The following is a 22,276-nucleotide window of genomic DNA, read 5'->3' as shown; positions in this document are numbered from 1 at the left end:
AATTCCCAGTCATTGCTTTTCCACTTGTGCTTTATCCTATGTTTCACCTCCTCCTCCTCCTCCTCCTCCTCCTCCTCCTTTTCTAAACAGCCTCTTTTCTTACTCTATAATATGTCCCATCCCATCACCATCTCTTCACCCTCTATATCTGTTTATTTAACTTTAACCCTTCTTCACTCCCTCGTCCAATCTTTCTTTGTAGCTGCCCTTTTTTCCCTCTCTATTAAACACTCGTCTTTAATTCCTTGTCCCTTCTTTTCTGGATATCTCCTTTTTCCTCTCTTTTATTTCTTCTTTAATTTTTCGTCTTTTCTTTTTCCGCATGTGCCCTTTCTTTTTCCTTTCTTTAGTGTTCCTCCCCTACCTAGCCTGCCTGCTCCCTCCAGTCACCTTCTCTTCACCCTCATCTTCTGCTTACTCCTCTATAAATTCCTCGTCTTCAGTCCTATCTTTTTCCTCTCTTCCGTCCTTCTGCCCCATCACGCACCCCCCTCTCCCTTCACCCTCGTCCTCTTCTTACCCTACTATAAGCTCCTCTTCTTCAATCATATCTTTTTCTTTTCTTCCGCACCCCTGCTCCACCTAACACCACCCCGCCCCGCCCCCTCTCTTCATGCCCCGTCCCGCCCAGTGATGGATGGGGTGCGGATGGCTCGGGTGATGTAGTCTGGTCCCTTGATGCACGGCCCCATGACCCGGCCCAGCGTCGTTATCTCCGCGCCTCATTAAACTCGTCTATTGGCTAGTTAGCTTCCATATCGACGTATTGGGCCGCTGCTGGAAGGGGGCCCGGCGCTTCCCCCTCACGCAGCGGCAGGGAGGCCTAGACGCAGGGGAGGAGGTGAGGGTACGAGCAGGGAGGGGACGGGAACGGGGGTCTCTATCGTGTTGAAAGATTACTTCTGAACAGAGCATAAAAGAAAAGTAAAGAAGGGTAGAGGACCTTCCATGGCAGATCACCAGGGAACAGAGACGATCATTGAAGAAGACGGAAAAGTAGACAGACAGGCAGAGAATGGGACGCAGACAGACAGAGCATTACGATACGGTACAGGAGAGGAGAGGGAGGTAGATAACTGATACCAAAAGAGAACACCAGAAAACAGACGCGATTATTATTGAAGAGTGAAAAGTAGACCAGCAGGCAGACAGACAAATTTTACACTGGCAGATAGATAGACAGACGGACAGAGCATTACGGAACAGCACGGGGAGAGGAGAAGGAAGGAGAAAACACCATGGCACGGAGCGATATAGTTAGTTGAAGGGAGATGCAAAGTATTCTATAACACAATTCAGCAGCAGGGAGCAGTGGTGTTAAGTGTGCGAAATACTGTATAATGTAGTATAGGATAGTTTACGATAGGCGAGGATTAGAAAGTTGGTCCAGTAATTTCGAGAAAACACACACACACACACACACACACACACACACACACACACACACACACACACACACACAGACACACACACACACACTTTTTATCGATGGGTGTTATCTCAGACCGTTTGGAAGGAATACGTGCCCACACACAGACACACGTACACCCACACGCAGTACTTAGGGCCGCTCCGTTGACTTCCAGAGATAGGATCGCTCCCACTTACCGAATCCACGCCGGCGCAGACCACTTTGAGGAGTCCCATAATCGCAATTCATGCTGATCAAACGACCATACGAAGAAAAAAACGACCGGAACCCTTTGTATTGGTGGCGACGCAGCGTTTTCTGATGGCGGGGGACGAAATTTTTCTCTCATTGTGTTCCTCGTGCTAATAAATTAAAGGAAAAACTCACACGTGAAGGAGTTGATGTCTGGCGGGAATAAATGTAATAATAAATCAAATTTACTTCCCCTTCTTAGTGACTCTAGCACCCATAGTCTACATTTCGTTGCTGAAGTCTTGCCAGAGAAAAATTGAAGTAGCTTAATATGCAATCTCGGGAGCAGCGTCAGCCGCATGGGGACCTAAATGAATATTGAAATGAGTTAAGAGTATTAACGGAGGGAAAGTCATTAAAAGTACTTAGCTTAAAATATATATATATCAGAGGGCCGGCGCTGCATTAATTCAGGTTCATTAAGGAAACCGAGAAATAGTGGTTTATGATGAATCTAATTAGTTATTTATACAAAGATTTTTAATAAATACCAGGACACTTGACAACGTTGGAATACAGGGTTGTCAAGTGTCCTGGTATTTATATAAAATCTTTGTCATTATCCTAAAAACGAAACAATCTTAACACTACATGACCTTATTGGATTATCCAGTTATTATCTTAACTTAAAGTTAGTAAATAGCTGACATATGAGAGGAAGCGAGAGGTGTTGAGAGTGTGTGGCAAGGTGCGGGGCCTAGCTGACCCTGCACCCGCCAGTTTCTCGTGGAAATACTATAATGGCTCAGCAGCACTTGGACAAAACGCCTTTAAATAAGCAGCAAAGTAGGTCAGCGTATATAATCTGGATCTAAAAAAATGTGCGACATAGTCACAACGCAACAGCTTTTTTGCTCAGTGCGCTCGTGATATGTCATTCACATTTTAAAGAGAGAGAAAATGTGAGCCTTTTATCTCCATTTCTGCAGCTTGTAACCTCGGTATTCCTCCCATTTACTCTCCTTTGACAGCAACGTTAAGAGTCTGTTAGGTCAGTTTTTAGAGTCTGGAGGTAGTAGGTCGAAATTTACTGATCCAACTGGGCCATGTGCATTTTTTTTTTTTTAATCTAAGTTTGTCCAACTCAAACTAATTTCTACGGTCCTACTTACCCTGCTCCTTTATTACCAGCCTTATTAATATCACATTTGTTTTAAATCACTTTTTCCACTTATAAAGCCCATGAGTGTTTCCACGCACACTCTGCAAATGCAAATTCTAACGTTTAAATCTATCCTATCTTTGTAGGTGAAGTTCCTCATGCCATAATTCATTTTGTTATTTTCCTCTGCACATAGTCTATCACACCAATCTTCTTTCATTAATAATGAGGCCGGTACTGTTTTGGCCGTTGGAAAGTCCTCAGAAACGTTCATTTCCCAGCAGAGATGATCTTTATATAAAATATTGAGTGAAGGAACAATTATTTAGCGACGCAGCGCATGTACACACAACTTGCAAGGATGGGCATTGTAACAAGATGGAGGAACTTATGTAAAGACCTCCATGACGCATGACAGGAGCCACTTACGTCAAAGGGAGCAAAGCTGCTCCACACGAATCGTTGCAGACACTCTTGCCGGGCGTCGCTTTGAAGTCCGTCGCTCCAGCTGTTGGTTCGTCCCTCACGGGTGTTATCGACGTCTCAAGGAAACATTTTTAAAGTACCGACGTTTTTTAATCATAGTTGCTGGGCAGATGTGAGCTCGGCTGTTATGTGCATTTCCTGGTAAAGGCTGTTATTGTAGATGCATTGTTAGGCTGACAATTTAAGGTGGCTTAAATTACTATTTGACTTTTATTTCGTTTTTCTTCTGGCGCTTTCGTTCGTTCAGCTTGTGGTCACGGCAACGCGACAACTCGGCACCGGTGTTTATCTGTGTTTGCTTGTTTGCCCGCCAGGAAAGGTAAATTTTTATTTGCAAACTACGCTAACTACTGAATGCAATGATTTCCGGGTTTATGTTTCTGATTTGAGGGACTTTGCGTCTGGCAATTAAAAACTTCAGAACGAGTCGCGGGGCACCGCAGAGTTTATTCATTTGACTTTTGTGTTAGTTCCCACAACAGCTGTTTGGGGAGAATACATCATGAAAACTCCTCTGAGGCCACTTGGTGTGTGTATGTATAAGTATCTGTGTGTGTGTGTGTGTGTGTGTGTGTGTGTGTGTGTGTGTGTGTGTGTGTGTGTGTGTGTGTCCGTGTGTATGTACTCTTCCCTTCTCTTCACCTTCCTTATTAACCTCATCTCCTTTATCGTGTGTTTTATCGTGGCTTTTCACATATTCCTCGGTTTTCTTAGCATGTTCCACTACGTAAACTTTACTTTTCTATTTTACACTTCTCTTCCTCTCCCCTTCTCACCCTTTCATCTTCACCCTCTTTCATCCCCTCCCTCCCTTCTCCCCTCTTTCACTGTCTCTCCTCCACCGTCAGACTCGAGTAGGAAAAAAAATCGTTTAGTAAGAAAAAGGAGCATACAACATACCATCGAGAAGGATGTTGTTCCCGCCTATTCCGTCTAGAGAAATTGATGAATCTTCCGTTTTTCTCTCCGTCCCACGTCACGCCGCGGCCTCATCCTTCACGTAGGGTCGAGGAGGAAGCCGGGAAAAACAGCCACCGGGTCGAGGGAGGTGAAGGCCGTATGGTGTCGGGGGTCGGGAGGGCGGAGCGGCGGTGGTGACGGAGTGGCGGCGTCAACCATTTCTCGGGGCATCAGGCGGCGTTGACTGATGCTTCTTTGGACCTCGTGATGAGTGATCCTCCTCCTCATCGTCCCTCCACGTTACGGGCTTTCAAATATCCTGGTGACCTGACGCAGAAACTTAACTCATTTTGCATCATAAGTTAGGCTTCTACTTTTAATAGTTTCCTTGTTATAGTTGCTGGTGATCCTCCTCTATTACGTCTCCTCCCCTTGGTGACCTGAAATAAACTCACCTCCTGTAGCATCATAAGTAAGGCCTAAACATGTGGTAGTCTCCTTGTGATAGTTAATGGTGATCCTCCTCTATTACGTTTCCGCCACTTGGTGACCTGAAACAAACTCACCTCCTGTAGCATCATAAGTAAGGCCAATACATGTGTTAGTCTCCTTGTGATAGTTAATGGTGATCTTCTTAGTCCTTCTATGTCAGGGCTTTTTAAGTGTCCGGATCCTGGTGACCTGACGCAGAAACTTACCTTCTTTAGCGTCAAGAGTAAGGCCTGTACGTAGATCTGTTGGTCTCCTTGTGGTTCCGATTAATGATTCTCCTCGTACTTCCACGTCAGGGCCTTTTAAATATCCGGATCCTGGGGACCTGAAACATATGTTGACCTCTTTGGCATCATGAGAATGGCTTCTACGTTTATTAATCACCTTGTGGTAGTTAACGATGATCTTTGTCGTCCTTACTATCTAGGTCACTTAGATATCCGGATCGTGGTGACCTGACGCAGAAACTCATCTCATTTAGCATCATAAGTAAGCCCTGTACATATGGTGGTCTTCTTGTGATAGTTAATGGTGATCCTTTTAGTCCTCCACGTCAGGACCTTTTAATTATCCAGATCCTGTTGACCTGAAGCACAAACTTACCACTTTATCACCAAAAGTAAGGTCTGATTACCTCTGTTGGTCGTCTTGTGATCGTAAGTGGTGATCCTCGTCATCCTTCCACGTCAAGGCCTTTTAAGCCTCCTGCCCTGCGTGACCTGACACACAACCTCGCCTCCTCTATCGTCATAAAGCTTGTGAACAAATTGTGCAGCCGTGTGTACACTCTGTGCAGCTGTCTGGACAAATTAAGCGATTGTGAACAAATTAAGGACTTTCACAGTTCATTCAAATATAATTTAAAGTTTAAGTTGAAGGTTGTTTTGATCTTCCTTGTACACTTATGTATAGACGAATACGTCGTTTGATATGAAACTGCCGGTGAAATTAAAAATTCTTTCCGTAATTTTTTGTCGGCATCAAGTGAACCAGCGCATTTCCGCGTCTATTTACATTTTTCTTCCGGTAAATTTCATTTCATATCGTTAATATATCAAAGGCCGCACGCTGGCAAGGTTATGAGTTGACTGGATGGGAAACTTGTATTTTATGAGACCGAGAAAATATTTGCCGTACCACTCAGAACAGTAACTCGGGGCTGCAAAGGTTCACGTGTTGCAAGCAGCTTAGGACAGACTCTATGTGCACGTCGCTGAAGTATTAAAAGATGAGAGAGAGAGAGAGAAAATGACATTGTGTGTGTGTGTGTGTGTGTGTGTGTGTGTGTGTGTGTGTGTGTGTGTGTGTGTGTGTGTGATCTTACCAATTATTTCCACATATACATTCTTTTTTTAATTGAATTAAACTCACCACAAGCTGCATTTGATCGCATTTCAACATTCACTTCCTTTAGTTTATGTATGTATGTATATGTGTGTGTTAGGTACATGGATTTCAGCGCCCCCTCCTGCTGACGAGCCGAACGTTCAGTGGCATCGGACAGCACCATTACCCCTAAGAGCCTGTTGTCTGCCTAACATTCTCGCTCAAATTGAATGCTAATGAGCTTGCGAGAGGCGCCGCTCCAAGGATGCAACGACAGACTCTCTTAAGGGCTGATCTCGGTCCCCTTTCCCTCGTGATTTCCGCCCTCAGCACCTTCCGTCACTCCCAAGGCGGCCACGCAGATGTTATTCTCTTTAATGGGGCGCCTAAAGGGCCACGGGGAAAGGAAGGACTGTATGTTTACCTAGCGAGAGAGAGGTCATCCTGCTCCTTGTGTATCTGGGTGGGTTATCGAGGCCACAGTAGGAAGAACCATATCGTGTATGGTAAGTGTGTGTGTGTGTGTGTGTGTGTGTGTGTGTGTGTGTGTGTGTGTGTGTGTATCTGGGTGGGTTATCGAGGCCACAGTAGGAAGAACCATATCGTGTATGGTAAGTGTGTGTGTGTGTGTGTGTGTGTGTGTGTGTGTTTAATTCACCACTGCCTGATCACGAGTTGGAATCGCTTTCGCCAGCAGGTACCCTACCGACACGAGCAAGTGTATATAATTTAAAGTTTAAGTTGAAGGTTGTTTTGATCTTCCTTGTACACTTTTGTATAGACGTACACGTCGTTTGATATGAAACTGCCGGTGAAATTAAAAATTCTTTCCGTAACCTTTTGTCGGCATCGAGTGAATCAGCGCATTCCCGCGTCAAGTTACATTTTTCTCCCGGTAAATTTCATGTCATAGAGTTAATATATCAAACGCCGCACACTGGCAATGTTATGAGTTGAGTGGATAGGAAACTTGTATTTTATGAGACCGAGAAAATATTTGCCCCACCGCTCAGATCAGTAACTCGGGGCTGCAAAGGTTCACGTGTTGCAAGCAGCTTAGGACAGACTCCTATCGTCGATCTCTGGGTACTGCCAGGACCTCACACACCACACACCCCATTCCCCTTGCTCAAGGGGGGACAGTAACCACTCCTTGTCAACGGAAAGAATCCGGTCTGAGCCGGGCTCGAACCGCCGCCTGTCTGGCCGTGAATTCTTGCAGCGCGGCGCTCTAGCTGATTGAGCTACCGGAGCGGTGTGTGTGTGTGTGTGTGTGTGTGTGTGTGTGTGTGTGTGTGTGTGTAGTACCGCATATAGGGTACATACTCGTAGATATGATGCCTGTTACCCTCATCAGTTCCCCGCCCTGCCCCGCCCCTCGCCCGTAACAACAGCGTGGGGTCGAGTGAGGTGTTGGTCTCCTGCCGTGTCGTTGTGTGTGGTGTCGTCGTCCCCGCTCCCGTCTGTGGTCAGTATTCTTAGACGCTTCCTTCTCTTACACCAAACATTTTTAAAAACCAAAAAAAAAAAGGTTAGACGCTTCCTTATGAGTGGCTACTTATGTTCATGGTGCAGAAATTGTGTGAAACTACTACCAGGGTCATAAATCTACCAATGGAAATGCCCTCAAATCCTACGAAAGCCTTATTAAAAAATGTGTGTGCTTGCGCGCCGAAAGTTTTAAGAATAGCTGCGTCTTCAGAAGCACGCAGATAACATCACGCGCGGCTCTAAAGCTCTCAAAGGCCATATTCTTGAACATTTCGGCGTCCAAGCACGCACATTTTACAAGGCATTTTCAGAGGTAGTTTTATGACCCTGTTTGTATGTAGTCTGACCATTCTTCTATACCTTGCAGTGAAAAAAAAAACCACTCATCTAAACCCGACTAAACTCCTTTTCGGCCTTTTAAAACAGTTGAAGTGAGAGGCGAAAACGTCTGAGAATACCGCCCGAAGAAGCTTACCGATGAGGCGTGAAGGTGATGCTTAGGAGAACACTCGCATGAAGGAGGGTTTGAAGAGAAGTGTCATCTACGTGTCTTGTGTCTCGCGGCCGCCACTCATGCACCCCACACTCTTCCTCCTGACGGTGCTGGTGCTGGTGCTCGCCCCTCGCGTCTATGGGGCCTACGAACTCTTCCTCCACAGCACACGCTCGACGACTCCTTCTCCGCTGCCGCCGTCTCCTCCTCCTCCCTCTACTGAGCAAGGTATGTGTGTGTGTGTTACGGGGGGAGGGGGGGGGGGGAGAGACGGGTGTGTGTGTGTGTGTGTGTGTGTGTGTGTGTGTGTGTGTGTGTGTTAAAGTGGTACTCAAAATTCCTTGATAAATGCTTTTGCTTGTATCTTTACATTGTATATTATCTTATAAATGGATGAGCCATAGTACGGTTTATTAGGATTCACGAAAGAAGGATGGAGTGTGTGTGTGTGTGTGTGTGTGTGTGAGAGAGAGAGAGAGAGAGAGAGAGAGAGAGAGAGAGAGAGAGAGAGAGAGAGAGAGAGAGAGAGAGAGAGAGAGAGAGAGAGAGAGAATAATAATAATAAAAATAGATGTCACTATCTACAAATTCAACGGCAGGCCTTATATGCCACTTCACAATTGTCAATACTAACTTAAATAAAACTAAAGACACGCGCATGAAGGAAAGCCTTAACCCACTGAGATAAAACCTTTGCCTTCTATAGGATCTGCCGCGGCCTTGGACGTGAAGGAGGCGTTGCTCATCGCCCTCACTGAACTCCTGCAGAGGGTGGCGCCTGCTGCTGAAAGTAAGTCGCCTCCGTCTGCAGTTCGTATAGGCACAGCGGTTTTCATAGTCCCTTCCACTGTGTCCCGGGTGCATATTCCCTTTTCTCTATTGGTGTGTGGCGCCCACTCTTGAACAGGGCAGGTTGGGTTAGGTTAGATTAGGTTAGGCCAGGCTAGGTTGGCTTAAGTTAGGTTAGGTGAAGCTAGGCTAGGTAAGGTTAGGATAGGTAAGGTTAGGATAGGTTAGGGCAGGTTAGGTTTAGATAGTCACTGGGGGTAATTTTGTGTGGGAATCATAATGAGAGTATATTCCAGAGCTCCCCATGGTTAGTTTCGAGGCTACAGCCAAGCGCCTTTACTCGGGGACCACATAGCCGTAGAGAAATTGTGTCTGTCTGTCTTTATCAATGGGAGCAGTCTGTTGTGGGATCTCTCTTTTATATCTATTTGTTTTAAGTCTTTAGTCTGTTCTCTCAGCCATAGATAAACAATACCTGCTAATGGATATATGAAGCTCGTGTTTACTATAAAAAAATAGTATATAATGATGCCAAAAATATACATAGGCCAAAGGCAAAACTCCCCTGAACGAGAGATGCACGCAGAACATTAACCAAAAGCAATTAAGAACACAAGTCAAAAGTAAAAATCTCGGGTGAATGAAAAGTGCACAAGGAATACGAGGAAACAGGAACACGAGGACGTCGCCCCCTGTGTATGAAAAGTTGAGGAAAGGTTAGGTTGAAGTTCTGGGCTCGTGTTCTCAGACTCTTTCGGCTCTCACAACCACAACTTCCAAAGGCCACGAAGATGAGTCGGGTTCTCGAAAGTGTTTTTCCCATTCCGGGTACAGAAACCTTGTCGGACCATCAGTAGGGTCATAAAACTTCCCACGGAAATACTAACACAACCTCTGCCGAAGCCTTATCAAAAGTATGTGTGTGTGTGTAAGCCCCGAATGTTTGAGAGTATGGGTCCTGGTTCCAAGAGTGAGGAGGTCAAATACGAACAAAAGGCAAGAGTTGTGTCACACTCCTACAGATCCTATACGAGAACCTTACCTTTCCTTGATGCGTGATAAATAGAAGACAGTTTAGGATATTGTTTTTAGGTTTTAGGATAGGTGAGGTAAAAAACGAGCAAAGGGCAAGAGTTGTGTCACCCTCCTTACAGCCCCTACACCAGAACTTTACCTTTCCGTGATGCGTGAAAAACAGAAGACAGTTTAAGAAATTGCTATAAAGTTTTGGGATAGGTTAGGTTAAAATTATGGCTCCAGTAGTGAGGTCAAATACGAACAAAAGACAGGAGTTATGTCACCCTCCTTACAGTCCCTACACTAGAAAATTACCGTGATGCGTGAAAAATAGAAGACGGGTTTGGAAATTGCTATAAAGTTTTTGGATAGGCTAGGTTGAAATTATGGCTCCAGTGGTGAAGTCAAATACGGACAAAAGGCAGGAGTTGTATCACCCTCTTCACATCCCCTACACTGGAACTTAACATTACCGTGATGCGTTAAAAATAGAACACAGGTTAGGCAATTGCTTTTAGGGGCGATATATGGTCCTAATGGAAGGGAAGCGCTGTGTCACCCTCTCTCCGTCCCCTTCACAGGCATCCACATATTCCGTGTAACAATGAAAAATATAAAAAAAATATAAAAAGAGCGAACGTTGTGACCCTATACAGGAATCCGTCTACACACAACTGAAATATATGAAAAAGGGAGACAGCGTTTTGAAATTCCGATTATTTTGGTTTAATAAAAGTGTAACAGAAAGGAGGATGTTGTGAGACCTGCTGCTCCCTCTCCCTACCCAGTCATTCTTAACTAAGCAAAACTGTAATATGACGATAAAGAAAAAGTCGGGATTCTGATTTAGTGGTCAAGTAAAGTCCTATTCCGACAGAGATCAAGACGTGTTGTGTGACTTTGTGTTCCCTTTGTAAGCCTTCCCAACTTTTCGTAACTACAAAATTAGTGAAAGAGAGAAGAGTCGAGTCTGATTTTAGTGGTGACATAGATTTCCAAATGCGACTTATTGTTGTGTGACTTTCCGTTTCCTATCCAAGCAATCCTAACATCATAGTTCCAATATACGAAAAGAAGTAAAACATCGAGTTTGATTTTAGAGGTGAGATAGAATTCCAAATGCGATCAAGTGTTATGTGACTCTCCTTGTTCCCTCTCTAAGCACTCCTAGCTCATCAAACGGCAATATACGAAAAGAGAAGAGAACCAGGAGTCTTCTTTTAGTGAGGTAGGATTCAAAAGGCAATCAAGTGTTGTGCTTGAAGAAAAGAGAACCAAGAATCTGATTTTGAGTGAGATAAAGGTCGGTATTCTCAGACACTTCCGTCTCTTACATCAACTTTTTCCAAAGGCTAAAAAGGAAATCAATCGGGTTCTAATGAGTGTTTGTTTAGGTTCATGGTACTAAAGAAGGGTCACACTACCACCAGGGTCATTAAACTACCCCTGGAAATGCCCATAACTCCTACGAAAACCGTGTCAAACATGTGTGCCTGGGCGCCGATATATTTAAGAATATGTTCCAAAATTTCAAATGCGAATAGGTGTTGTGTGGCTGTTGTGTGACTGTTCTCCCTCTCTTCCAGGCCCGACGTGCCCGTACCCGTACACGCAGGTCATGCACGAGTGCTTCTACCCCCACTCCAAGAAGCTGTCGTGGGTGCAGGCCAGACGCGTGTGTCAGGGCATGGGCGGCGACCTGGCTGAGCCCCGCCACATCTACGCCCTGCAGACCCACATGGCGGACACCCACGGTACTGAGGGGAAGGGGGAGGGAAGGGTGTGTGTGGGGTTATGAGTATCTGAGCATCCATGTGTTATTCAGTCTGTCTATATTTCTATCTCTGCCTGTTTGTCTGTCTTATTCTTTCTATTTATATATTTTTATTTATAATGGCAGTATTTGGCTGCCTTTTTTCTCATTATTTTTTTTTTTTGCCATTGAGCTCCTTCCTTTGCTGTAAAAAAAAAGCCTTCATCTCCATCTATCCCTCTACCCATCCCCCTATAACCCGGCCCCTCGTCCTCCTCCTCCTCCAGGCTCGGGTTACTTCTGGGTTGGGGGCACGTGCGAGGGCGGCGACGGGACGTGGCGGTGGGTGTCGGGGCGGCCGCTGGACCCCGAGGACTGGCTCTTTGACCGACCCGACAACCAGGGCGGCGACGAGAACTGCCTCGAGATGGTGATGTCGGACTACCCGCGAGTGTTCAACGACGAAACGTGTTCCCTCGCCCAGCGCTTCATCTGCCAGTACTGACGCGGGTGAGACAGATAGATAGATAGAAAGATAGATAGACAGATAGACAGAAAGACAGATAGACAGATAGATAGATAGAAAGACAGATAGATAGATAGATAGGTAGGTAGATAAATAGGTAAAAAGAGAGTGTGAGTGAAAGTGAGATAAGACCCATAGCAATTTGGTGCAAGTCGAGTAAATTTAAGTGTACGAAGGTGATAGGCAAAAACTGGAGTATACAAAGATTGGGTCGTGGATGAATGGAACCAGTTATTAAGCACGAGTGTGAGGGGAGCAACGGCTTTAAATAGAGGTCAGGTTGATTTATGGATAAGGAGGCTGGATACGAAAACGAAATGACTGGGTTTTTTAATCTGCCATTGTAGACCGAATAGACTCTTGTATGTAATATATGTATGTACTTTTGTATCCTTGTCTAGTATAGTGTCAAACCGCTGTAAATACCTATGAGAGAGACACACACACACACACACACACACACACACACACACACACACACACACACACACACACACACACGCAGAGACAGACAAAGAGACAGAAAAAAAGGAAGACAGAGAAATGGCGTAACAATGTCAGTGTAAGAATTAAGACCCCCTAAGAAACACGATAAATGCAGATCAACCAATCCTTCCTTGGGCGTGTCCTGCCCTGCAAACGTTCGCCGAGACGTTTAAGCATCCTCCCGTGATCTGGGTCCTGGCAGGCTTGCACGCGAAGTAAAATTATGTTCCCCAAGGCTACTTTAGTCTCCCCAACGCCTCATTTTCTCCATGTCAGGCTCAGACCACTGCTTATCAACTCCCTTCTTGGGGTAACCTGTTTTTTTTTATCTATTTTTTCATCGTGAAGAGGTAAGGTAGGGAGAGATGGAAGGGGTGGGAGTGGTCCTCGAGGCGACCTGCAAAGACTCCTTGTGGTGAGCTATTTTGCGGTATTTATCATGATCGACGGGAAGGAAAGAAGGCGGAGGGAAGTAAGGAGTGAGGGTCGGTCTCATGTGCCCCGTGTAAGGTGTTCTCTAATAGTTGGCAAGATCACGCGTGTTTATAAGGTCCCTCCCACGCCTTCCACCTGGCCTCATTCATAACAAGAGTGGGCAGAGTCGATAATACTGTTGACGATGATTAATATTTGATGGTCGCTGATGTTAAAGAGAAGATAGAACAGGGGAGGATGAAGGGGAGAGGAAGGGAGGAGGAAGGGGAAGGTAGGACAGGGAGGAGTATTGATGGTAGTTGATAAAGGCAGGGCTGGGAAGGGAAGAACAGGGAGGAGTAGAGCAGGGCAGGCAGGGGTAGAGAAGGGCAGGGAAGGGCAGGGAAAGACAGGAAGGAGCGGAACATGGAATGGCAGAAAAGAGAAAGGAGGCGAAATGATGTCAAGGCAAATTGCGTGAATAAATTTTGCATCTGATGTCCAAAATGAGTTTCCGAGCATTATAATTATGACGCTCTTGACACACGGCGCGGGAGGGGCGAGGACTTAACGAGGTGAGGACTTTATGGATTCACTTGGGAACTGTGGCGGCGAGGAGACGATTTATGTATGTGTTGATGGTGGTGGTGGGGGGACGGGTGGTGGGGGTGTTGGTGGGCCCGTGTGGGGGGGGGAGGGGGAGTCTGTGTGTTCAAATTAAAATGAGTAGGGTTACCAAAACACACACACACACACACACACACACACACACACACTAACATTTAATGATTTTCTCTTCCCTCCTGCCTCGCCCCATCCCTCATCCATCTTTTATTGTCTCGTTCCCTCGTATTTCTCTTCCTCAGCCCCTCATCTATTTTTCACCTTCATTTTCCTTTTATGAACACCTCCTCCTCCTTATTTTTACTCTTATTTCCATTTTCTTAGGATCTACTCCTCTTCTTTTTGTCTCTTTGTTCTCCTCGCCTTGGCTTGACCCATTCTCCGCGTCATTTCCTGAAGGGCGTCAAGGTTGGTAGAGTTCTTCACGTGTTTCCAGTTGTCGTGTTTTCAGTATTCAATTTCACGCTTCGTTGGGAGCCTCGTCGGTATTACAAAGAACAGATTATTACTTTTTTCTGGCGGCTGGGGAGGGGAGGGGGGGAGGCTGTTGATAGTCTTTGAAGAAATCCTTCCCGCCGCTTCAGCCTCCACGACCCTTGCAGCGCCGCCGTGGCCCCTGGTGGTGGCACGAGAGGACGAAAACTCCCAACTTCTTGTTAGCTGTCGCCTGTGATGCTGTTCGTACATAAGTATGTTTTGCCGATCATCATGCCGGGCGTGCAGCCCTTCGTCGAGTGTGGTCATGGCCTAAAGTCATTAGTACTACTTACGCTCAGGGCCGTCGTGGGTCGGGTGTCATCTTCTATAGTGTAGTCTACCCAGCAGGTCTCAGTTTTCTTTATATATATATATATATATATATATATATATATATATATATATATATATATATATATATATATATATGTATACATATGTGTATATATATATATATATATATATATATATATATATATATATATATATATATATATATATATATATATATATATATATATATATATATATATATATATATATATATATATATATATATATATATATATATAAATATATATATATATATATAATATATATATATATATATATATATATATATATATATATATATATATATATATATATATATATATATATATATATATATATGTGTGTGTGTGTGTGTGTGTGTGTGTGTGTGTGTTTTGTGTGTGTTTTCTAGATGAAAATGTATAACCCTTCCTTCCTCATGAGCCTTGTCTGGCGACACAGTAACAGGAGGGTTGGCCTCACTTGCTGGTTCAGCTTTGCTGAGGAGGGAAGAGTAGGAGTAAAGAAGAAAGGAAAGAAGGAAGCAATGGAGGAAAATGAACTTACAAAATGTATATTGTTGCTGAATTTTATTGACCTACTTATGTACACTTTGTAGATACATGATATTCAGCATTGCAGGTGTAACAAAGATTACAAAATATATTAATATTAGTATGAAAGCCGAATATGAGGAATGAAGGGCTTGCGGTGGCCCTGAGGACTTTCGTTTTTGTTTGCATGAATGACTGACTGACGGTCGCTGGAGGTGACTGATCCACATCTCACGGCGGAGCGACACATGAAGGGTGGAGCCGCCCGCAGCCACACCCCGCAAGCCCTGCACCGCCCGTGCCGTTCGCCCGCCCCTGCACCCTGCCCTGCCCTGCCACAATACCTCTGCCGCGCCTTCCCTTGCTTGCCTAACGTCTGGCCTCGTGTCTAGCTGTGAGTGTTGCTTCAGACTGTTAAATATTATGGCCCTCGTTGGCGTGTGTGACTGGCAGAGGAACCGTTGACGCGGCTGAGTCTGTACCGTAATGTTCCTTGTCTTCGTGATTGTTTGTACTTGTTTTTATTGTGCCTATTTGTCTGGTTATTATTTGTCTGTATCTAGCAGATGTTTCGGCTGAGGTTATTATTTTTTTCTAATTTAATGTTGATATCTTTGTTTAAACACCTGTCTGGTGTCCTAATCTTAACGTTTTTGCCATTATAAGTATTGTTCTTTTCTTTTTTGCTGTTGTTACTTTTTTATATTTGGTGTTATCATTGTTGTATATATATGATGACCGGAACTCGTTTTTATTTGTTTGTTTTTAAGTTGTTGTTCATAGTACTGTTGTCGTAGTTTTGGTAATGATACTGATATTGCTGTTACTGGCACTGTTGTTGTTGTTGTTGAGGTGGTGTAACTCAGGTTTTGGCAGCGAGTGTTGGCGGGCAGGACAGACGGGCGGGCAAGCGGGGGTGCGGACTTCGTGGGAGCAGCGGGCGACCCCAGACAAGTGGCCCGGGAACCCAAGGCTTACACAGGGTTGAGCAAAGCCTCGCAGGATGGCACTGACCTCGTGAAGGAACCAGCATTTGGCGGCGACGCTGGGGTAGTCGCCGAAGTGGATGTCATGTGTGTGGGGGTGGATGTGGTCATGGGGGAAGATATCTGGACATGTATGTGAAGGGGGACGGGTGGGGCATGTCAGTGGTGGGTGTGGGTGTGAATGTTTGAAGTGGGACTGGATACGCTTGGATACATTTGGACTTTGGATGCAGGAGTGTCAGGTGAATGTGGAGTTTCTGAATATCTTTTGTGTCGTCATAATGGGCGCGTCTCGTGGATGTGGAGATGGATGTGTTTGTGAAGTGACTCTGCATGAGTGAGGGTGTGGGTCAAGGGAGTGTGAGTGATGGTGCAGGTGAGTGTGCATGAGTGTGAGTGAGTCGAGGCATGATGGGTGAGGTGTGGGTGTGGATGGGTTATGATAATGTGAATGTGGGTGTGGGTGTGGATGAGTCAAGGGAGTGTGGGCGAATGTGTGAGTGAGTCAAGTGCCCCAAGACCAGCGGCTGACCCACTTCGTCGGGCTGACAGCAGCAGCAGCAGCAACAGCAGCCACCCCCAACCCAGCGCCTGCCGGCCGGTCCTCTGTCGGTCATCATTTTGTAACAGGACTCAATCAACTACCTAGATACCCAATTTCGTGCATTCATGTGGTACTTGTGAGCAATTCCAGAATTATGAGTAATTCTGTGTCCCAATACGAGTGTGGTAAGCCTTGAGCGCCGGGCACAACAGAGTGAAATAACACGACGGGATGGGTAACATATATATTACTCTGACAACTCAATGAGGAGAATAATTTGTAGTAACAAATAGGTAAATAATAACAGAAACAATAAAAAGGAGAAGAAGGACATAATTAGGAAAAGTATAACAAATTAACTAGCACGCTGACTTTTATTATCACAGTAGAGGAAAACAACAGTGAGAAGACTCGACCAGTTGTCCAGCCGGGGCGAGGCGGCGGCGGCCCGCCGGGCCAGCCTGGCGTGGCGGCCTCCCATCACTAGCGCGGCCTGAGTCCTCCTGAAGGTCATCCTGACGTGTCGGCAGAACTCTCGCCGGGGTTTATCCTGACGACACTCGCTCCCGCACGCGGCCCCGCGCGAGGCGCACGACCCCGCCCCTTCAGGACAACTCATATAAATAGTCGACGGCGACAGTGATCGGCCGTCCTATTGTAGGTCAATGGATAACAAAATAAATTCATAAGGCTTCCATAACTATAGAAAAATATACGGCTTTCATATAAGATTTACCCCGGGCTGGAGGAGACCTTGAAGGGGGGCGCTGAGCCCGGCCTCGATTACTTGACCTTACGCTGAGTTGAGCGGAAACAATTTGACAACGAGGCCGCAGCCGTGTCCACTCCTCCTGCAGGGTCCCGCCCCCACCAGCCTCCCTCCCAGGACACGCGCGCGGCCCGGGGTGCCGCCGCGGCCCGCACCGGCACTAACAGGGAAGGTCGGCGTTAGCTACTCACGTAATCCGACATGGAGCAATATTACACAGGTTAGATGAATATTCTTGAGATGAATACATATAACAACTAACAAGTATCTGAACTTATATAGAATATTACACTCTTATTGCATCAGGAGACACCTTCCCCTAAGGCACCGTAGCATGGCGGAGGGCCCCAAGGAGCTGCCGGGGCTTCGTTTCCTCCCGCACTCTGTCAACAGGTGTGGCGAGGCGCCTCGTGTCCGCCGGTGCCCACATGGCGCTCTTGTTCCCCACAATACTACACACCAACCAGACGTGTTGAGAACACCTTAGAGATTAGACACAAAACATTTGTCTCAAGAATGATCCTCTGCTCTCCACCCACGCAGCAACAGCAGCAGCAGCAGATGGGGCTCAGTCGAGGCGAAGGGTGCCAAGGTGGCGATTACCTGTAGAGGTGGGTCGCGACAGCCTCCCTCGTCCTCACTGAACACCCGCGCCGCTTGCTGCCTGCAGGTCACCGCATTTATGCAAGGATATTACTCCACAACATGAACTATAACATTTTAAGGCTCAGCGAAATACTGTGTTTCTCCTTGTGCCGGATGGCAACACACATTATCCTCCTGAGAAGCCTCACAGTCTGAAGGACGTCGTTCAGTAAACATGGCGAGCGCAGGCGCGGCGTTGTGGGAGTGGTGGCAAAGGTCACTCTGAGGGAAAGAATAACAGGGATAGTTGTACTATCTACAAAAGTGCCAGGGACTGGTGTATAGTACCCAGATCTCCAATCACAGTGTAAATATTTTGGCAGCCAATCATAATACTATTCATGAACCTAAAGACAAGACTCCGCATCTCATCCTGAGAAGGGCCTCGCCAGGGCATCGAGGCGAGCGTCTTGCAGCTATGTACAGTGAGAGCCAACTCTGTCTGGCGCGGCGGCACGCGTGTCACTTGCACCACGAGACGTGATCGGCCCTCCGTCAGGCACACCTCCCGCCCTCCGGCCGGGCAACAGCCGTCACAAGGGCTCTCCTTTCACCTAATTTTCCTCAGTGGACATGTCACTGCTGTGTGTAGTGCACCACTGAAAACAATGACATCCTAACTTTGCCACTCGCAGCCAGGCTGACGGGCACGCACCAGGCATCCCCGTCAGGCGGCGGACGCCGGACTCATGGCACCCAGAGTGTTGACAATGTGTACAACCTCTCCATTTGTGTGTGTGTGTGTGTGTGTGTGTGTGTGTGTGGGTGGGTGGGGGGGCATGTGTGTGTGTGTGTGTGTGTGTGTGTGTGTGTGTGTGTGTTTGTGTGTGTGTGTGTGTGTGTAACTGTGGGAGTGAATGTTTGTTTGTGGGGAGTAGGGCATGTGCATGTGTGTGTGCTTGTGTGTGTGTGTGTGTGTGTGTGTGTGTGTGTGACACTAGCCAGCTAGTGGTGAATCTTGTAATCTTGAGTCAGGCGTAACAAGTGGAACACTGGTGTGCCGTTCTCGCCACACACGAGGCTGCGCGACAGCAGAACTTAATAGACAGGTTAGTGACTATTTACAAACATGAGTATTGACTGCACCATAGATTATACATTGTTAATTTCTCGATTCCCTTATCCTTCTAACAATACGAAGCTGTAAATAACGCAAAAGACGGCTTAAGAACGAGGAGCAGGTACGACAGTGAGACATTCGTCGAGGCCGGGACCACGGCCCGGCTCGGTCAGACGCTACCCGGCGCGGCCCAGCGCTGCACGGGGCTGAAGGAATCTTGGGTCGGGCGTGCGCCGCGACGCTCACCTCTTCCCCGGTGGCTTGGGCGCACTGTGGATCTGGACGTGCTTGGCCAGGTGCGCCTTCTGCCGGAAACACTTGCCGCACAGCTCGCAGTTGAAGGGCTTCTCCCCGGTGTGGGTGCGGATGTGGACGTTGACGCTGTACTTGTCCTTGAAGCCTTTGCTGCAGATGTGGCAGAAGTGGAGGAGGCGGCCCTTCACGGTCGGCTCCTCCCCTGCCGCGCGCTTGGTGTACTTGCGCTTTTTAGGTTTTTGGTCTGACTGGTCGGGCTTCTGAGGGGTGGTCGTGGAGAGTTTGGTGAAGGAGGCGTCCAGGCTGGTGTACTCCTCAGTTGGAGTAGGGTGGTAGTCGTAGCCCGTCGTCACGTACATGCCATTGCTGCTGCTGATCTGCGTTGACCCTCCGACGCCGTTTAGCTGCTCTGCTTTGAAGGCCGAGGTCAGGGGCGGCAAAGGTGTCATATTGGACATCAGTGTGAGCGTCTTAGCTTCAGAAATCTTGGTGAGGGGCGGCAGCTGAGAAGGACCGGCCGGCCGACGCACTGTGCCTCTCAGCGCCCCTTCCAGGATGGAAGACACGTCGCTGCTCTGAGTGACGTGCGTGGAGTAAGGCATCGGCGCGGGAGTCATGTACGCCGCGTTGACGCCATCCATGCCCTGAGGGTCTTCGACGGGGGCCAGAGCGCCGGTCCCGGGGGAGTACACTAGGGAGTCGACAGCGGAGTCTACCAGTCGCTCAAAGTCGACGTGTTCGTGTCCGTGGCCGCCCTCGTTAGGGGAGGCTGTGTCCTCCAGTGACGTCGATATCCCAGAATCGCTGTAGCCAGAGCAGGCGCTGACGTACGAGACGCAGTCGGAAGCCGGCGAGCGGTGGTTGTGAGACACCAGACCTTCGTAAGGCTTCTCGTTGAGGATGGAGTTGAAAAGCTCAAGGTTGTTGGGCTCCACCATGGGCGGCGAGGGGTTGTAGGCGGCCTCGGAGCCGTCGGAGGGACGGCCCTCGGAGGAGGGGAAGGTGATGATGATGGTGTTGCCGGTGGCACTGTTCACCACCTTCTCAGTCGTGCCGCCGCCGCCCCACATCTTGTCGCTGGTCTCCTTCTCCTTGTCGTGGCTCAGCACGCCCATGGAGGTGGACGTCGAGGAGGGAAGTTCAGGGTAACTCCCATAGGACCAGGTAGGAGCCATCACTTCCCCGACACTGACGGCGTTGTTGTTGTTGTTGTTGATATTCCGGGTCACCAGGTCGTCCAGCTGCCAGCACTCGGCGCCCAGCGCACCGCCATTCAAGTCGTATTCCGTGCACGAGACGAGGTCAAAGAGGTCAGCCTTGAAGTGGTCGGGGATGGTGGGGCTGACATCCATGGTGGCGGGGGTCCACTTCCTGCAACACAGAAACACTTCATCAGACACACACAGTGACGGCGACAATAAAGGCGAGGCGTCATGTCGAGTCGCGTCACTTCAATCCGGAAACATGATAAAAACAGTATTGTTCGAACCTTCCGTGTCCAGCCCGCGGCGTGTGGGCTGCCGCGAGGCTCGGGTCTAGCGGAGAGGGGCGGGGGGAGGGTACTCGTGTTATTGTTCATGGTGGTAATGATGATGACTTATTGTTGCTGCTTGTTGCTCTAATACCACTATTACTACTACTACTACTACTACTACTACTAATAATAATAATAATAATAATAATAATAATAATACCTCCACTACTACTACTAGTAATAATAATAATATTACAATTATTATTATAGCATTGCTAGAGTTGACACAATGGCTCACGACTTCTTCCTGAAAGCAGCTCGGTATGATCCTAGGATGCAAAGGTCACGGGACAGATATTCTTGTTATTTTACCTGAGTAACCATCAAGTCCATGTCAGACTTTGGTTCCATTCTGTATTGTCGAATTCATTGTCTAGTTATTCCGTATGTGTTGCTTTTATCCTTGAAATTTAGGTCATAATATGGGCACATGTTCATTCAGTTCATTCAAACACTCAAAGGAAAAAAAACAACGAAGCGGCATGTTGGTTCCGATTGCTGGAGCCCGATGCTTTGAATGGCGCCTCGTCCTCTGACACACACACACACACACACACACACACACACACACAGATTTCCCCGAAGAATGAACAATGTTTCCTCGAAGACAACATAGATTCGTCCAGGAAATGTCTGTAACATTGTCTGTGGATGATGATAACAAAGTGTGTGTAATCTTGGCTGGCGCAAAGGTCTGCGACGTTTTTGTTGCATTAGTCCGGTTTCAGGTTTGGACTTTCTAAGTGAGCAATAGAATGGAAACGTACGAACCCTCTGAAAAATCTAGTATGGATTGAGCAGTTTCACTTTCTCTTAAAGGGTTGCCAGGTGTCGCTGTGCCGCTGGTCCCTGTTGACGTAGCGGCCGCCTCCCTCGTGGGCACAGCCACCCTCAGCTGATTGGTGGTTACTCGAGGTCCTTGCTCGTCCATCACGAGGGGCGCGTGGGCGACGTGACGCTGGCCAAACGAGACCCGTCATCGAGCAGTGGCTAGCGGGTCAACAGCCTCCTCGGGCGCGCCGCTCCCTCCTGGACAGCCACGAAAGTGCCCCAGGCGACGTTTATTTTTGTAACGTTTCTCTGGTTTTTACTTGACAAGTAAATCTAAAAAACATCGTGCGGGTGGCAGTGTTCGGGGGGGGGATCCCCGGCGGGCAGCGGAGGGGCCACGCCGTCCAGCCACCTAACTCTCTCCATGACTCCACCAGCCCACACGCCCCTCCAACTTTGCTTTATATTCACAGATCACTAAAAGTAATTGTATATTTTAGGTTGTGACACAAGTACTTCGTAAGACTCTTTAGATCCCATGAACTTCCCGGAGCCTTCTTGGAAGACGGATCTTGAAGTGCTTCCAGCGCCAGGCCTCATTAGTATTCAAAGGACACGTGTGGGATACCCGGCCCCGAGCTGTTCCATTTTCCATGAGGGCGCCTCACGTGGGTGACGCCCCTGCAGGTGACCGGCGACAACACCATTAACCTCCTCTTTCGGGAGGCCGTGATGACTGTCAGCTGTGTTCTGCTGTGACCACTGCCACAGGTCAGTTAGAGCAGCGGAGCCGGGGACACAAGGCAA

General features: G+C 47.4%; 2 protein-coding genes across 3 annotated transcripts in view; one reads left to right on the top strand and one right to left on the bottom strand.

The window, feature by feature from the left end:
* Window positions 1-7,327: 7,327 nt before the first annotated feature.
* Window positions 7,328-16,940, top strand: LOC127004052 (perlucin-like). Its single transcript, XM_050871333.1, has 6 exons — window positions 7,328-7,437; window positions 7,887-8,181; window positions 8,660-8,743; window positions 11,346-11,513; window positions 11,800-12,022; window positions 16,822-16,940. Exons 2-5 carry the CDS (start codon window positions 7,974-7,976, stop codon window positions 12,015-12,017), a joined length of 678 nt encoding a protein of 225 aa, XP_050727290.1. The 5' UTR covers window positions 7,328-7,437; window positions 7,887-7,973; the 3' UTR covers window positions 12,018-12,022; window positions 16,822-16,940.
* LOC127004051 (sal-like protein 3) overlaps window positions 16,795-22,276 on the bottom strand; it is a 96,211-nt gene continuing 90,729 nt past the window's right edge. For both annotated transcript variants that reach the window (XM_050871332.1, XM_050871331.1), the window contains one exon: window positions 16,795-20,535. In XM_050871332.1, coding sequence (XP_050727289.1) covers window positions 19,152-20,516 — 1,365 coding nt within the window. In that variant the 5' untranslated portion in view covers window positions 20,517-20,535 and the 3' untranslated portion in view covers window positions 16,795-19,151. The remainder of the gene's footprint in view (window positions 20,536-22,276) is intronic.

The sequence above is a fragment of the Eriocheir sinensis genome, chromosome 27, assembly GCF_024679095.1.
Source record: "Eriocheir sinensis breed Jianghai 21 chromosome 27, ASM2467909v1, whole genome shotgun sequence".
NCBI classification, from domain to species: domain Eukaryota; kingdom Metazoa; phylum Arthropoda; class Malacostraca; order Decapoda; family Varunidae; genus Eriocheir; species Eriocheir sinensis.
This window is presented reverse-complemented; position numbering and strand designations above follow the sequence as displayed.